General features: G+C 38.6%; 2 protein-coding genes across 2 annotated transcripts; both read left to right on the top strand.

The window, feature by feature from the left end:
* Positions 1-1,269: 1,269 nt before the first annotated feature.
* On the top strand, positions 1,270-6,957 carry TM35_000101410 (putative DNA-directed rna polymerase I largest subunit; the record flags this gene model as incomplete). The annotated part of the gene is made up of 1 exon (XM_029024632.1): positions 1,270-6,957. The coding sequence occupies one exon, from the start codon at positions 1,270-1,272 to the stop codon at positions 6,955-6,957; it is 5,688 nt and encodes a 1,895-aa protein (XP_028883939.1).
* A 1,306-nt stretch (positions 6,958-8,263) lies between these two features.
* On the top strand, positions 8,264-17,686 carry TM35_000101420 (uncharacterized protein; the record flags this gene model as incomplete). The annotated part of the gene is made up of 1 exon (XM_029024633.1): positions 8,264-17,686. One exon carries the CDS (start codon positions 8,264-8,266, stop codon positions 17,684-17,686), a length of 9,423 nt encoding a protein of 3,140 aa, XP_028883940.1.
* Between the last annotated feature and the right edge of the window lie 1,243 nt (positions 17,687-18,929).

Here is an 18,929-nt window from a genome sequence, read left to right on the forward strand (position 1 = left end):
TTTTTTTGTTTTTTTTTTTTTTTTTTTTTTTTTGTTCTTACTGCTTTGTCTCAACGCCACACGTTCGATTTTCTATTGTTTTGTTGATATTGTTATTATTATTATTATTATTATTATTATTGCTTTTCCTTCCTACAAAATGCACAATAGAAACCATAATTAAACCTGTAGTCGTATGTATATATTTACTATTCCCCATCTATTTTTATGGATATCTATCTAATCTATTTGTTTGTATATATCCCCGATATTTTACCTCTTCGGTATTTATTATCTGCGTGTACGTTTTTGTTTGATTATTTCTGAGATGAATGAATGAATGAGATGATTTTTATGGCTTTCATACACGTAAATAAATATATATATATATATATATATATATATATATATATATATATATATATATATTTCATTGCTGTATTTTTCTCTGTTTAAGAAGATGCAATGATAATAATTGTTCCTCTACTTAAGACTTTTATTACCATTATTTGTCTATCTATATCTATTTATCTATCTATCTTTTGCTGTAATTCTCATCTGTGTTCTATTCGTTTTTTGTGGGGTTATTGCCGTCTGAAGGTGATATATTTTTTCCCTGCGTGAAAACTATCAGAAGCGAAGAAAAAAAAAAAAAAAGGAAAAATGAAATAATAAAGATAAAAGAAAAACTGAAAGAGGAAAAAATTTGGGCTTCTGTGCATCTGAGACTTGTAGGTCTCGCTGCTGTTTGGAAGTGTAATGAAAAGAAAAGAAAAGAAAAGAAAAGAGGGTAGAGGTAATAAGAATATTTTATTTCTTTCTTAATGTTGAGCGTTGAAGGAAAAAAAAAAGAAAAAATAGAGAGAGAAAATATGTACGGAAGTGTTTTGATCGAATAGAAGCGGGGGAAAAAAAAAAACAATGGAATCGCAAAAAAAAGAAAAAGGTTTAAGAATTTGAAAGATATCTGCAGCAATTATTATACAGAACAATGGCTAATCCACTAGAGGAATAAGAACAAGAAGAAGAAGAATAAAGTATAAAAAAATAAAAAAAAAATGAAAATGAGATTTGATTTTTGTTTTTTCCTTACGTATATGTCTGTACGAAGAAACTTCTTTATCCCTCTTTTTCTCCTTCTCTCTACCCCCTCACTCCGTTGTATTGGAGGTAAGGTGATTACTGTACATGCTAAACGCATTATATCTATCTTTACCTATATATATATATATATATATATATATATATATATATATATATATACCACATGTAAAAAAACACACAGTAGCGATGTCGCTCATCACGGCATTTCCATTCCACGCATACGTGGGCGATCTCAAAACCCGCCACGTGATGCCTGAAAAGATGGCCGTCTCCCTCTCTCTTCTCAGCCCTCACGATATGTCCAACATGGCGTTCGTCGAAGTCCGCACGCGCTGCGGGCAGGAGGAGAAAACAGCCCCGTGGCGGCCAGTCATGCGGGCCGGTGAAGAACACGCCACTTTCTACGATCCCCGCATGGGGAACTTTGATGTCCGCACATATCCGCCACAGTCCTGTCAGACCTGCGCGGCGAGTTTAACAGGGAAATACGGCAATGAACGGTGCCAGGGGCACTTTGGGTTTGTTGGGATGCCGCGTCTTTTCCCTGGCAATCCACTGCAGAGTGAAGTCCGCATGTTTGTGATGAATCCACACTTGGTGGAAGAGGCGGAGTTGTTACTGCAGGCAAAGTGTTTCTTTTGTCATAAATTCCGAGCACCATTGTTTGATGTGGAGAGATATCGACAAACCCTGCGATTGATTGACTGTGGACTCATTGGAGAGGCATTACATTTATTAGATGTAGTGACAAATGCGAAGGGAAATGATGCCCGGCATAAAAGATTACATGTGGCTAATGAAGAGGTGGTGAATGATGTGAGTTTGCTGGAAGAACATGTGGAAAGGATTCTTAGAAGATATGGCCTCACATCTACAGAGAAACATCCAACAACAACAACAACAACCACAACAACAATGTTAACAACAACAGAAGAAATAGGAGGAGAAACAACTAACAACAATAATAACAATAATAATAATAAGGGAGCTATAGATGTGCGTAATAATATCGCACGTCAGGCATTGCGGGATTTACGGGAATATCCGAATGTGTGTTCCCACTGCAATGGATTATCCCCGCGTATAACTAAACGAAATGGTCATTTCTTCTTCTTTTTTAAGAAAAATAGTGCCAATGTAAATGTCGCCAATGCACTTCTTTCACAAGCTCAATTACGTGAATGGGAGGAAAATAATAAATTACATAAGAGAAGTCACACCTATTTCCGAAATCAAGATATCCGTGAACACTTAAAACAACTTTGTCATAAGGAAGATAGTATGCTCTCTTTACTATTCCCACACCTTGGTGAACCTTCTGTATCTACTTCACATTCCACACCACTTCCAGGCCGAGAAATGTATAAAGTTTTCTTTATAGATCGTATTCTCGTTCCTCCTTTACCTTTACGTCTCTCATCTGGTGTACAGGTGCAGGATAGTGGGGCAATCTCACCAGATACTCAAACACGTGCACTCTCAGATGTGCTTGGATTTGTAGAACAGATTGAATGTTATCAAATGTTGCGAAATAATTCTACACCAGATCGTAATCTTGTCTCTACAGCTCAAGAAATCGCTAATGAAATTAATCTACGTAATCTACAGGTAAAAGTAAATGAGGTATATCAAGGAATATTAGAAAGTTTTGCCAAAAAAGAAGGACTTTTCCGTATGAATATGATGGGAAAACGTGTCAATCAAGCCTGTCGTTCTGTTATTTCTCCTGATCCATTAGTGGAACCAAATGAAGTTTTATTACCTCGTCCATTCTCCCGTAGTTTATCTTTTCCTGAACAGGTTACCTGTTTCGCCCCAGCACGAATGAATCTTCTTAAACGGTGTGTAATTAATGGCCCACAGCGGTATCCTGGAGCCACACACTTAGAACTCCGACACGCGAATGGTGAAATTCGATTTGTGGATCTTAATGTACCTGAACAAACAAGACGACAACACGCCGCGAAGTATTTTGCGATGGCTCAAAGTGGAATGACACTTATTGTCTATCGTCATATTTTGGATGGAGATCGTGTGGTATTTAATCGTCAACCAACATTACATAAACCAAGTATGATGGGATATCGGGTAAAGGTTTTATCTGGATACAAAACCCTTCGATTTCATTACGTTAATGGTAGTTCCTTTAATGCCGATTTTGATGGAGATGAAATGAATATTCATGTTCCACAAAGTTTAGAAGCTAAAGCGGAATTAGATACATTAATGGATGCAAATCTTAATTATCTTGTACCAACTTCTGGAAAACCTATTCGTGGTCTTATTCAAGATCATGTAGCCGCAGGTGTGATGTTAACATTACGTGATAAATTTTTGGATCATGCCACCTTTGTTCAACTTGTTTACTATGGACTTGCCCCTTATATGCAGCAACAACATGAAGTTACACTTTCGGAACTTATTCCAGTTCCAGCTATATTACGTCCTCGTCCATTATGGACTGGTAAACAGTTAATTTCTGTTATTATACGTTTTGTAAGTGGTGTAGGAGGACGTTCTCGTAGTACCACACGAGGTGGAGAAAGTGGAGTGACTTTAAAAGGAACTTCACTTATTCAACCCACTGCATATAATACAACTATTCCAGGAAGTGATGAAATACGTACTTTTACACGTCGTGCTATGGATGATGATAGTGTATTCTTTATGAACAGTGAATTACTTATTGGATTGATGTGTAAAAAACAACTTGGTGCTTCTAGTATGTCTATTGCACATGTAGTTCATGAGTTGTATGGACCACATAAAGTGGGTCAATTATTTGGAGCCTTGGGTCGTATTTTATCTCAAAGTTTACAACGAGAAGGATTTTCTATTGGTATGGATGATATGTTTCTTGTTCAGGAACAACGTCGATATGAATTATTACGACAATTGGATGAAGCGCCTTTACAACTTCCAGATGATGAGGCTATTGCAATGCCAAAGATTATGGAATATGCCACTAAACTACAACAGGAATTTATGCCAGGACGAATGATGGTACCATTTCCTCGTAATCATCTTCTTATGATGACCACATCAGGAGCAAAGGGAAGTAATGCAAATGCCACTCAAATGGCTCTTGGACTTGGACAACAACTCTTTGATGGACGACGTGTGAAGAGAATGAATTCGGCAAAAACACTTCCCGCCTTTTTCCCTCATGAAAGACGAGCAAGATCATTTGGATATGCAATTGGACGATTTGCCTCTGGTATTCGACCACCAGAGTATACAATTCACGCCATGGCGGGTCGTGATGGTCTTATTGATACTGCAGTGAAAACCTCTCGATCTGGACATCTCCAACGTTGTCTTATTAAAGGATTGGAGAGTCTCATTGTTCACTGGGATCATTCCGTGCGGGATTCCAATGGAAGTGTTGTGCAATTTACATACGGTGGAGATGGATTGGATCCATGTAAGGCTTCTACCCTGCAAGCATGGGAAATGGCAAAGGAGAATGTGGTGGATCTTGGCAAACGCTTTGGTGTAGATGTTGGGGCTACCACCGCAGAGGAACAACAAGAAAAGGAAAAGATTCAACGTGGGAAACGTCCCCGTGCAGATGAGGAGGAAGTGGTATCTACACATACAACAACAATAACAACAACAACAGCAACAACAGGTGAGGATAAGGCGCAGGTGCGACAACAACATTTGGAACAGCAAGTGCAGGAAAATCCACTTCCACGTTATATGCAAGATGGAATGGAAGAGTATTTACGAAATAAGGCGACATTTCCACTTTTTCATAAAGTCTCTCAAGTGGCACGATGGAGTGCACAGAATCGTTTAAAGGAAAAACTTGCAGAAAAACGAGAAGAGAATGTGGAATACTACCGTGATGTCCTTACAGAATTGACGACGAATAAACGTTTACGTGCTTTCTGTGATCCTGGTGAACCGGTTGGGCTTCTCGCAGCTCAGGCCGCAGGTGAGCCATCCACACAAATGACACTCAACACATTTCACAGTGCTGGTTCAACCGTTACACACGTCACGGAGGGTATTCCACGTTTACGTGAATTACTCATTCATGCCTCTGTTCAAAATGCTGCAGTGGTGGTACCGGTGGAAAATGCAACGGATGAAGATGAAGTGGCGATTGCACGATTATTACGTGCGGCAGTTCCAACAAAACTGATTGATTGTTTGGCTCGTGGTACAAATAATGATAATAATAATAATAATGATGGGGATAGTAAAAACCCCAATGGTGACAACGGTCCTAATAACAGTAGAGTTCGAAATGCTGGAAAAGGTTGGCATTATCATGTTGCCCGACAAAGAGATGCGACGGTATTAACGATTGCATTACTCTTTTCTCAATCCCACTTGGATGAAAGCCGAGATTGTATGTGTATGTCACCTTCTGAACATCTAGAGTCTTTTACAGAGGCCCTACGACAGTTTGCGAAGCGTGTTGTAAAAGTATTACGAGGTCGTACACGTGAGGAAAAAGATACAGCAGGTGCCACTGGTGAAGATATCACAGATGGAACAGACGTTATGATTAAACCACGAGATTTTACAGATGCTGCTGGTGGTGTGGGTAATGATGATGGAAGTTCGGTTGGAGATCACGGTGGAGATGCCCTCAGCGATAGTGTCAGTGAAGCCGATGAGGATGATGATGATGATGATGGGAAGAGCAGCGGTAAATGTACTGGCAGTGTGCGTGGAGCCCGTACATCTCCCGCTCTTCGCAGTCAACAGGGCGGTGCCGATCCATTAGATGGATTTGAGAATGAAGAGGAAGAAGCCGATACAGATGATGAGGAGGATAATGTTGTTGTTCATAAAGATAATAAGAATGAAGAGGATGAGGATGAGGAAGATATGAATATGAATGAAAAGAAGAATGTGGCTGGTAAGTCTAGCTCTAGAGTGAATTACCGTACATTTCTACCATTACGTGCCTCTTATGGTGGACATGCGTTTACTGTTGATATTTCACCATTGAGTCTCACCGCTGCTCGTCGTGATGGAGTGGCACTTTCCTCATTAAAACCCAATCCCAATCCAAACAACAACAACAACAACAATAAAAACAAGAAGAACAATATTAATAATAATAATAATCATCATCATCATCATGCTCATGCGGATAAAGAGGATAATGTGAACGATGATGATGAGGATTTATTTGTGGTCAATGTAGTGTTGCGACTTCCACCGGGTGTTGTGGCGGTTGTGCCGGATGTCGTTGCGGCGGCGTTGTTGTCTCAATCACTTCCATCGTCACTGTTGCCGCCATTTGAGGCGGTCGCCTTTACACGAAATGCCAATAATCGCCGTTGTGGAGAACTTGTCTTTACAGGCGCAGGGGCTACCGTGCGTCGTGTACTCGCCTTTCTCTCTCTCTTTACAATCAATATAAAAAGTTCGTTGAATCGTTCTCATTCCAATCCGATGGAAACAGGAGAAAAGGAGAAACGAGGAGGTGTATTGCGATCTGTGAAGGTGCGAAAGGCCCGCTCTACTGATATTCGTGAAATGGCATATGCTTTTGGTATAGAAGCTGCCTATCGTGCTCTTTATGATGAACTCCGTAAACTCTTTGGTCGCTATTCCGTGGATCACAGACATCTCACCCTTATTGCAGATGCCGCCACTCACCGTGGGGTGTGGGAGAACTTTAACTTCACAGGTGTGATTGCTCGCAGTGCGAGTCCACTCTTTCAAATGACATTTGCCTCTTCACGTCGTTGGCTGCACACCGCCGTAACGCGTGGGATGTGTGATGAACTGCAATCCATCAGTGCTGCTATTATGGTGGGCGAGCGGCCGCGTGTGGGAACGGCAAGTGTGGGCGTTACTCCAGACGCCGCCGTTCTGCGGGATGTACTCGAACGTGGAGGAGTCTAAAGAGAAAAAATATATTTATATATATTTGTATGTATATATATATATATATATACGTCTATCTATATCTATCTATATACATGTGTGGGGGGTTGATGTTGATATCATCATTGTTGTTGTTATTATTATTATTTATTACGTGCATAAGGTGAAGATGAGGAGATTTTCTTTGTGGTAATGTGAAGTCCTTCTCCTCCTTGTTGTTATTGTTATTGTTGTTGATGGTGGTAGTGGTGATATTGTTAGTGTTTGCTATCCTCTTCTTTTTCTTTGTTCTGTCTTCACGCATGTACACATTCACTCTATCTATCTATTTCTTTTCTGTTCTCCTTTTTCTCTCTTTTTTTTAATTCTTTTTTCTCTGTTTCCATCTCTCTCCTTATGTGGGAAAGAGGGAGGAAGAAAGAGAAAAAAGAAGAAAATGAAAGAGTATATATATATATATATATATATGGGGAGAAAGAAGGGACGGAGGAGAGAAAGACGAAAGGGAGCGAAAGACTCTGAATGGAAACTAAAAGAAAGAAGAAAAAAAAGTAACACATTAATTTGGAGCGAAGGAATGCTTTTTTTTTTTTTTTTGAATGAAAAGAGTGAAGATCACAAAGGAAAAGAAAAAAAAAAAAGAAATGAAATGAAGTACATCGAATAATACACAAATCCGTTAATATCAATGCCCAAAAAGAACAGAAAAAAAAAGAAGAATTTAAACGAAAATGAAAGAACGAAAGAAAAGGAAAACCGAAAAAGGTTTTTTTTTTATTAAAAAAAAAAAGGAAAAGAAAAAAAAAAAAATGGGCACCGTACTTGTAACCTTATGATCATTATAACTATTGTTTCTGTTTTTTTTTTTTTTTTTACTTTTGTTATTGTTGTCTATCTGAAGAAGTGTAAGAGTAAGAGTAAGAATAAACAAAAGAGGAAAAAAAAAAAAGAAAAAAAGATTAAATTATGATACAACAACAACAACAAAAAAAAAAACGATTATGTAAATAATAATAATAATAATGAGAGTCTTGGATTTATTGAATTGATTTCTTTTCTTTTCTTTTCTTTTCTTCTTTTTTTTTTCTATTTCTGAACAGCACGACTAGCAAAGCTCTTTTGGGCCCTTTCTTGGGTGTATTGCAAAGGCTTCGTGCGTGTAAACGAAGGAAGAGAAAAGAAACTGAAAGGAATATATATATATATAAAGAAGAAAAGAGAAAAAAAAGAAAAGAAAAGGGAAAGCTCCCCTTCTCTTTTCATTCTCTATTCACTTATCTCTATCTATCTATCTATCTATCTATTTCACTCAGTCTCTGTATGTATGTGGGCCGCCTCCCGTGCATGGCGACGGCTAAATAATACGATTGCCATTCTTTCCACACATCATCCCATCACTACAACAGTGAGATGCATAAACTCCATTACTGCAGATAATACTCCTATTGTGAAGAGTGATAATAATAATAATAATAGTGATAATGATGATAATAATAATGTGAGTGAAGGGCGAACACGTGCGGAAATGCAGCAGCACTCAACACGTCTCCTTCGACGACTTGTATGGCGAGCAAAAGAGGCACTACTCACATCTACGATATCCACAAACACTTCTACTTCTACTATTATGAAAAAAGGAACAGAGAAGAGAATAGGGAGATTAAAGAAATCATCCAATCGAGTTGTCTATCCTCGTATTACAAATGTGGATGAAACTGGATTATTTGATGTGGAATGGAATGAGGGGAATTTACAATCTACACAAACTTCACGCAAACGTTCATCCATGAATACTATTCCCACAACTGTACCAACAACTTTATTAAAGTCTCCCTTATCACCAGATGCGGCTATGATGATATTGTGTAAACTACTTGCCGTCACGTTGAAGGGACGAAGAAATGGAGTGGTGGGGGAATTTTTCTCACAAGATATATCAAACATTCGATTGCCATTGTATGCTAATGAAACAGCTGTGGCTCCATTAAGTCGTCAACTTCGATTTTGGGGAGAATTACGAGAATGGAATGAACTCATCGCCTGTGCAACTATTACATTTGATCAAGTTAGTCAACACTACACAGAGGAAGAGGCACTACGGCGTGTTATCTGTGAGTTCTTGAATACATTAGACACTCTCTCTCTCCCTACAGAGATAAGAGGAACAGCAGTAAAAGGAAAACGACATTATAAAGATAATTATATACATGAAGAGAAAACAGGGACATCATCTCAACAAGATACATTACCGAATACACTCTGGCGAGTATCTATGTTGTGTCGATTGATGGAAGGAATAATGCTGCAGGCACAATCATCATCATTATTATTATCATCATCATCGTCCTCTTCTTCTTCTTCTTCTATGCCGATGAACTCCTCCACTGAAGGACATTCTTCTGTAAAGAAGAAAACAAAACCTAACGAAAAGGAGGAAATGGAAAATCATCATCATCATCATGATAATAATAATAAATCTATTCGATTGCAGAGGGTTGTGTATTGTATGATCTCTGAAATAGAAAAACGTGTATTTACAGTTCGTGATACAAATGGATATATAGAACCATTAGAAGGTTTGGAAGCACTTTTTATTAAGGCATTTCATCTCTGTTCTGGACAGGAACATCATGGGAATAAACAACATACCCTCACATTCAAAGGGGCATTAGGTGATGCTCTTCTCTCCTGTTGTGCAGCCTATTGTAAAATCATTCCTATTTATCTAACTACTACTACTACTACATCTACGCAAAGGGAATTGGGCCAAACAACAACGCATAAAGAAAATTGTACAGTGAAGATGATTCGTACGATTCGTCATTGTTGGTTGCGACAAAAAAGAATTGTACCTCATCACGGCATTCGACTTGCCTTTTGGTGGCTGCGACTCGTACCTGTTTTACTAGAAACCTTATTTGACACCATCACACACTTGAGTGGTACTTCACACCCTAATGGAGTCCGAACCATTAATGATAATAATAATAATAGTAATAGTAATAACCCACAATTGGAGTTAGTGCAGACAGAACTTATTGCTACTATTAGTGCTATGCTCTACTTTGATGAGAATGCGTATGAGGAACGTAAAGCCATTCTTTCCGTTCAACATGAGACGGGGAATGATACGAGTAAAACTGGAAAAGATGATGCCAATAGTAGTAATGATAAGGATAGTGATGGAGGTATTAGTAATAATAATAATAATAATAATAATAATAATATGGATGATGGACGCTTTAATAGACCTCGTAGTGGTCGTTCCATGTTTAAAAAAGGTGATGAAGATGGTGTATTGTTATCAAATCCCACAGAAACAACCCGAAAATCTTCTCGATTTTCATCACGGAGATTATGGGAAGATGGTATCGTCTCATCAGAACACCTTGGCAATACAGATAATAGTAATAATAATGATAATAGTCATAATACTAATACTAATAAGGGTGGAATGACTATAGAAACCTCTGAGAATAGTCCCTTGTTTGATATTATTGTAGCTTCAAAGGATGCCGTTATCCAACTTTCGGATTCTCATTCTGTAGATTTACAACACCGTACGTGTGCTTTAGAAAATACCTGGTTATCCTTACTCATTGCATATCGTCGTGTACAAGAAATAAATACAAAACGACCAGATGGAGGAGTTAAAATGGGTAAAAGTATATATGAGTTTAAATCCCAAGAATCATCCGAATTGGTTTTACCACTCTTTGTTACTGTGAGTTTACGACTCTTTGCGGCTACCTTCGCTGCTGCTGTTCAACGTGTATATGAGTTAGCGGATCCATTATTTACTCGAGATGTGAATATCAGGCGAGCTGTGGGTCTCACTATAGTGGCAGGCACACAAGAAACACTATTGCGAAATCATTACTACACCGATGCTCTTGCGAGTAACTGGTGGTTACGCAGTGGAGCCCCACTTCTCCTACAATATCCTTCACAACAACAGCATCTCATACAATTAGTTTCCCCATTTCATGCTATATTAGAAGAGAATCTTGTTAATTTATTGGTACAACGGGCACGTTGTAGTGGGAATAGTGATTGGTTAAAACATTCTACAGAAACGGCATTGAAATGTCTTTCGCATGCTTTTTATCTTTCTCCACTTGTAAAACAATGGACATGTGCATTAGTGCTTTCTAATATTCGTGCAGCTACCAATTTAGTACGGACAACTAGTGGTAGTGGTAGTCAAGATACATCCCGAACAATGATGCGAGAGTGGGTATTAGGTGTCTTTTCATCTTTTCTCACAACACTTACGGGAGATGCAGAACTTCTTCTTTTAAATGGATATGCCGGATTTATTGATGCTCTCTTTGAAATGCACCTTAGACTTGGTACAGATCAGGAAGAGATGATGCGGTTTGGTGATCAGTATTTATTAAAACTTTGTCTTCCTGCTATACTGGGAAGTCTTGCAAAGAGTGCAGATGAGGATGATGCGGAAACACACTCGGCAACATGTGAATCAGCTCTTTTTATTCTTGCAGAATTGTCAAGATTTGCTTCCTGGCCAAATGTAAGATTAGAAACTGTACTTCGCAGTGATGCGAATGATCTTCTTATTCGTACGGCTGTTTATTGTCTTCGACATGCAAGGCGAGGAGGTGGAAAGCGTGCGAGTGGATATGGTTTACCCGCCGCGCAGTTACCTACAGATAAAAGTACAATCACAGATATTATTATGAATAGTAATAGTAATGGTAGTAGTAGTAGTAATACCATTACGTATTTGTTAACAAGAGGAAATCGGGCTTCCTATTTACAAATACTCGATCTTAGTAATCGTCTTTTACCCTTTTCACGTGTCCAATCATTATATAGTGGACGTGAGAATAGTTGTATGACGGCTTTACAACATTACTTGCAGGGTTTACATCGTGTACCGTGTACTTCTTATGTTCCTTCGTCTTCTTTATCCCCTTCATCCTCTTCTTCTGTCAGTATTGAAAAACAACTGGTGGAAGAGTCTGTGAAGTGTTTAACTTTCATGGCAAGTACTTCTATTAGTGCTCATGTTCTTGGTTATCTTGTTCGTTTTATGGAACACTATTTACGTGAACAGGAACGACTTTCACGTACACCATTAGATCCCACTCCATCTCTTCATCATACTATCACTAATGGAAGTATTGTATGTCGAGAAAAAGCCATGTCTTCACTTGCACGTGTAGAAGAAGCCCCATTAGTGTTATTAGATTATATGGGATATCTTAGTTCTGCAGGGAGTTGGACTATGGTAACATGGGCTTTTAATCTCGCAGAGACTTCTTTAAAGATTAGACGTAAACGTCAATTAGCGACCACCACATCTGTAGAAGAAGTAGCTACAACAGCTATTCTTTCTCAATTACGTGCTCTCTCTGTTCCCAGCACACCGAGATTACCGCATAATATGTTAAGAAGTATTCTCTGTCTCTCGGATATGATGTCGGATTCCACGCTTACACTGTTGGGATTTGATCGTGGTTCTCCTTTGCAGGGTTTACTTCGACACGCCACTCGTGGAGAGTACCGAACAATGTTTTTTGCAATGAAACAAGCAGTAGTGCTTTTACAACGGGCTTCTGTGAAATACCGTGGATCTACATCTACACGTCGTAAGGAAAGTGATGTGGATATGAATGAAAAAGATACAGATATGATGGAAATGGAACAGGGAGAAGAGTATGGAATGTATTTTACAACACTAGCGGTAAATCGTAGTCCTGAAGAAGAACGACAGTTGCGAATGTTTCTTGATTGTCTTGTTGTTTGTTTCGATGCGGTGTTGGATGCTATTCGTTGCTGTGCACTTCAGCAAGATGCCCTTGATGATGAACTTCGTGATGTTCTCCTGTTAGCATTACAAACACTCTCTCGTGTCTTGCAAGGATGTATACGGGCTATTCTTCATGTACCTATTGAATTACAAGAACAATTTCATGCTGAACGAGCTCAAATGTTATGGGTTAGTTTATGTGTTACAGCCTTATTAGGAAAAGTTGTGGCCGTTGATTACAGACGTGTTTGTTTTACAGGAACAATTAGACGATCTACGGAATCTCTTTTAGCTACTATTGATGAACTTGTAGAGAAGTGTAGTAAGACATCTCATATCCATATGAATAACAAGAAACAGCAGAAGCGGAAAAAGAATAATAATAATAATAATAATAGTGATAGTGGGGAATCTAAAGATATAGTAGAGAGTACTGAATCACCTTTACTGGATACATTAACTGAAAGTTTACAATCTATTTTACGAGATCTTCAAGTTTCTCATCGTCTCGCGATACGATTAGGCCTTGGAATGCGACAACGTACAGATATCACCGCACTTCTCACATCATTGCGTACACTTGCGGTGGCCTCCGCGCGGTATAAACCAGCAGGTTGTATTATCCACCGTGTCTGGCGAACCCTCTGTGAGGAAATTGTACAAACAAAGAAGTCAAGAAGTCGAAAAGGGAAGAAAAGTACTTCCACAGCCATTTCCCCTAAATTACATATTCCATCTAGAGAAGAATTACGTCTTCTTTTAGAATCTTTTCGTGATTTAGAGAATGAATTGAGGGAAGTTGTGGCTTCACGAACCACACAAGGACGTCATTCGGATTGTGTAGTGGAATGGACGTGTGAATCTGCCGCCGTGGTGATTGAAAATGTTGTGGAGGATCCATCCTTATTACATGTAGAGCGTCCACGGCAGGATTATAATAATAATAATAATAATAATAATAATAATAAAAGTAATAGTGATGGCGATGAACTCTCAGTAGATGATAATGATGATGATGTTGTTGTTGGATCTTCTTCTTCTTCTTCGGCGGCGGCGGTGTCTATTATGGATCCACACAGTACGAATGGTATGATCGATATGGAGGCTGCAGTGTTATTAGAAGAAGGAGAAGGAAATGGTGTCATTTCAAATACAGAAGCAATAGAATTATTAATTCGACAATGTCGTCGTGTACGGATGTCTTCAGGAACAGGTGCTGTGGCCGATACCGCCTCTGCCATTCCACAAACATCACGTATCATATTAACACATTTTAATTGTCTTTCTATTGTTTTTCATCGATGTACTTTACGAGAGATTGTGGGGTTTCCTTCTTCTGAAGTAATCTTTGCTAGTTTTGATTCTCTCACGCATTGGCGATCACCTGTGCCTGTGGAGAAGCGCCGTAAACTCTGGGCACATCTCACTTCCGAGTGGCGAAAGGAATTCTTAGAACCCTATCGTACACAATTTGATCATCAACAACAGGAATTACTACAGTTGGTCCAGCGACAACGATCCTTAACACAGTTTGGAGAAAAAGAAACTACTACTATTAATAGTACTAATAATAAGAGAATGATGATTAATTATGAAAATGAAGAGACTGCAAAATATATTAGTGCTCTCTTCTCTCTAGAAGAGAATATCATGGCACAACTCGCCCGACATAATGCGGGAGTTGTACCAGAAGATGTGGAACTTCCTTATCATGATGATATCAACACTTTAATAGTGAAAAGAAAAAGAGAAGGTAGTAATACACATACGAAGAAATCACAATCTCATAATAATAAGGAAAAAGAAAAAGAAGAACAATATCCAGAACAACAAGTTCCATTAGATGTTCTTCTTACTATTTTAGGTGATCTTCCACGTGGATTGCGTGAGGAACCAGAGTTGGAAGAGTTAGCTAGAACCATTATCACATATCTTGCACGGCAACATGTTCTTCTACGTCCACGATGTGATGGAAATGCTGTGAATTTAATTAAATTTATGCAATTACCTCAACATCATGGACCACGTTTATACCAACGACGTCGTCTTCCACTTACCTGCTCTAGTGCGACTCCTGTAAAAAATTGGTTTTTAAGTTCAGAAGATCGTCAAAGAGTTACAGCAGCTATGAAAGCTGTAGGAATAACATCAGATTCGGCTGAAGAAGCTTTATTTGAATATATGCGATCCTCCTGTTTGTATATGCATTTACTGGCATTTGCAGTAAATGTCTGTCATCATTTCCGTTTACTTGGAACTATTAGTACTAGTAACAGTACTAATACTACCACTTCTACTACTAATAGTACTAATACTAATAATAATAATAGTAGTAGTAGTACGAATAGTAATGGTAGTGGGAGAAGGCATGGAATGGATGATGATAGTGGAGAGGGATCCACCACGGTATTTAGTGGTACATTCAACAGACATGGAGCCGATGGACGTTTAACCGAACGACGTTTACTCGCCAATGCCCGTCAAACAGAGGCAGAGAATGTAAATGCCAATTTATTAGAAAATATATTATTACATTTCTTAAATGTAACGTGTGCTATGATGGATCACACAGACTTTATTACTCATCGGGCCATTAGTATCGCTATTACACCAGGCTGTGAGGCGGAAAAGGCACAAAAGGCTATTCACTATGCAGATGAATTACGTATGATGATTGCTGTTGTCGTGCAAGATACACTACGGTTTTTACTGCGTAGTGCTCCACATGGATTTTCACTTGCACGTCGAGTGGTTCATCGTATTATTGGTAGATTCTCATGTGATGTGATACCCATACCATCATCATCATCACAGAGTAGTAACATCAATGATACTAATAATGATAATAACAGTATGGATCCTACTACGGCTGGTAATAATAGTAGTAATAGTAGTAGTAGTTATCATAGCAATAACAAGCATCAAAATATGGCTTCTATCCTAACATCTGTTAATACTATGGCATTAGAAGAATGGCAATCTAAACGACCGGAACTCTTTCTCCGCTCGCCTACACTTCTTGCCGTTCTTTCACCATCATTCTTCAATGAAGTTCTTTCTCAACATATTCGTAGTGCATTGGGAGTCACCGTCACACAAGTTGTGGCTTCTCTTCATTTCTACTTGCGAAGGCCGGATGCTCATTTGGCTCCTTTAATGTCTGCAACTGCAGGGATTTTATCTAATACATATACCCGTAATGCCGCTATGCGTCTCTTTTGTGAAGAGTTGTGTGAACAAATTGTTGGACGTGATAGTTTCCATGATGCTCTTGCCCCACCAACTGTTGCTTCTATTCAACGAGGAGCTGCTGGATCTGTACCGAATGAAGTTCTTATTCCTTTTCTCGCCGCACTTTGCCGTGAGGATGTGTTTGTGAAGAAGAATGCCTTGGCGATTGTTCTCTACCGTAGTATGAGTCTTCGCCCGGATGTGTTTGGACAACCACCAACAGAAGATCGCTTCTCTAAACTCGCACTTGCCAGAAGAAACAATAGTGGTATTAATAGTAATAATAATAGTGGATCTACACTAGTTTCAAATACGAATACTACTATTAATACTACGGGTGGTACTATTGTGAGTGGTAGTGAAAGTTCAGTAAAGCGTCGGTTGAGTTTAGGTGTTTCCTCTACAGATGTGGTACTGGAAAGCCCCTTAACATCTGATACTAGTACGATCAACACAACAATGGGAGATCATACATTAGATGATGATAATGATAATGATAATGATATCTTATCTTCAGCTGTAGGTGAGGAAGAACAAGGTGATGTGGATGCCCTCACCCGCTTTAAGGCTGATCAAGCAGATCAAACAGCATCTCTCACTCACAAACGTGCTTTAACGGCATTGAGTCTCACATTAGCAGAAGTGATGGAAACAGCAATGCATTTTGCTTTCATGCGGCAGTTAACATTAGAAGAATATAAAAAAGCCACGGCGATGATACGCGCTGCGGATGATGCTCGACATGAGAGAGTTGCCGCCTTTCGAAGTTCCGCTCCCGTCATAACACGTTCCTTAACAGGTTGTGATGTATACACTTCTGATGATAGTGGTGTAAATACTTCATCTACCAGTAATAATAATAGTGATAATAATAATAATAATAATAATAATAATAATAATAATAATAATAATAAGGCTATAAGTACTACAACCATATCATCAACATCATCATCAACAACAACAGGAGTAGTAGCAGCAGCTGGTCATCCCGATGCGGCACTTCATATTGAAGATCCAATGCATTTTGGAGTTGTGATGCTTCACATTCGTTTTGCTCTTCGAAAGATCATTCATGCCTCTATGCGGCGTCTCGCCCCGCAACAAGGACCAAAGACATTATCAATGATGATTGAAATGCTGCGTGAGATGGATCCAAAGTGGCATTCAGGCCCTAATAATGAACACCGACATCAATCCGATACAATGCTGGCAGGAACTTTACGAGTACTGGTGGCTCGATCGGTGGTTTGTGTGGATCTTGCGGGTGGGGCCGGTGATGAGATTGGGGGCGGGGCCGGGGGAATTGCCATGAGTGCATCTGGACTCCAACGAACAGAGAGAGCACTCTTTTTAGTGCAACGGTGGAAACCAAAACATCATCATCATCATAGTAATAATAATAATAACAATAATAATAATAGTAATAATAATAGTAATATTAATAATAATAATACTGGTAACAAGAAGAAGCACAACACGAGTTGGGGTGGTGGTAATGACAATAGTAGAGTCGGATACAACAGAGGGAGAAGCAGAGGAGGTAATGATTACAAGACTGGCAACAACAGCAACCGCAGCAGCAGTGGTAGTAATAATAGTAATAATAATAATAATAATAATAATAATAATAACAATAGAAGCAGCAGAAGCTCTAATCACAATTGGGGTGGTGGTGGAGTTCTCTCTTCTAGCACTCAAAGATCTTCTGGACGGGGCACACAAATGCCGTTTAAGAGATAAGAGTTCTCTTTCCTTCTTTGTTTTCACATTTTTCACATTTATTTACATTCCAGTCGTTTTTAATGATTGTTATTATTATATTCTTATTCCCATTATATATTCTTATTATTATCATTGATTGTATCTATAGTACTTGAGTAACTGGGAAATATAAGTCGCACTCTTTCTTCAATCTTTTCTTTTTTCTTTTCTGTTTTCTTTTTTTTTTCTTATCTTTTCCTAATATAGCCTCATCTTGCCGTGTGGTATACACGTACTTTGGGAAAGGCGACAGCAAGGGCAAAATTAGGTAAGCCATATATATATATAAATATATATATATATATATATATATAGAGAGAGAGAGAGAATACAGAAGAAGGGAGTACGTGAAACACAAGAAGGAGAAGAAAAAACAATAAATATAAAATTGGCGAAGTGAGATCATAAAGGAAGAAGTACGCATACACATATATATTCCATAGTTCTATCAGCGAGTATAATAGAAGGGGAACGAAAAAAAAAATAATAATAATAATTTTAAAAAGGTGTGTGTGTGTGTTCTTGTGTAGTTTCACACGTACGAGTGAGAGGTACTTCCCTCACCTTTATATAAATATATATATAGAAATATATTTATATTTATATTTTCTATTTCTTGCTATTGTTATTGTTTTTGTTATTGTAATTATTAACTGTTGTTGCGATCACCTCTCTCTTATTTCGTCAAGTGTCCAATATAAACAACGTGCCGTACTAAACACCAACAACGATAATAATAACATCAACAACAATAGCAGACGTCGTAGGGAGGAATACAAGAGAAAAAAAAAAAAAAAACTCATTAAGGTGCGTGGTGGGTGGTGTAGGAATTTAACTCCTTTTTCAAAGAAGAAGGAAAGGAAAGAGAAGAACTAGAATATATATATATATATATTCCAGACCTTTTCTCTTTCTTTCTTTTTCTTTCTCTCTATTTAATAATGGCACCCACACGCTGGCGTTTAAATGCCGGCCATGAGAGTCCACCCGCCGCACCGCAGTGCTCAGACGGTTATATCTCCCGCCGTGCGGTCACTGCCCCGCTGGAACAGGAATCACTTCTTCTCAATCCACCCACCAGTAATGGGAAGAGACCACCACCGTTACTTCCCGTGCAGGGACAACTGTTTCCACAGCGAGAGGATACACAACGCGGTAAAACCGGTAGTAGTACTAGTACTAGTAGTAGTAGTAATAATAATAATAATAATAATAATAATAA

Source organism: Trypanosoma theileri, assembly GCF_002087225.1.
Source record: "Trypanosoma theileri isolate Edinburgh chromosome Unknown TM35_Tth_10_V1, whole genome shotgun sequence".
In the NCBI taxonomy this organism is placed as follows: Eukaryota; Euglenozoa; class Kinetoplastea; order Trypanosomatida; family Trypanosomatidae; genus Trypanosoma; species Trypanosoma theileri.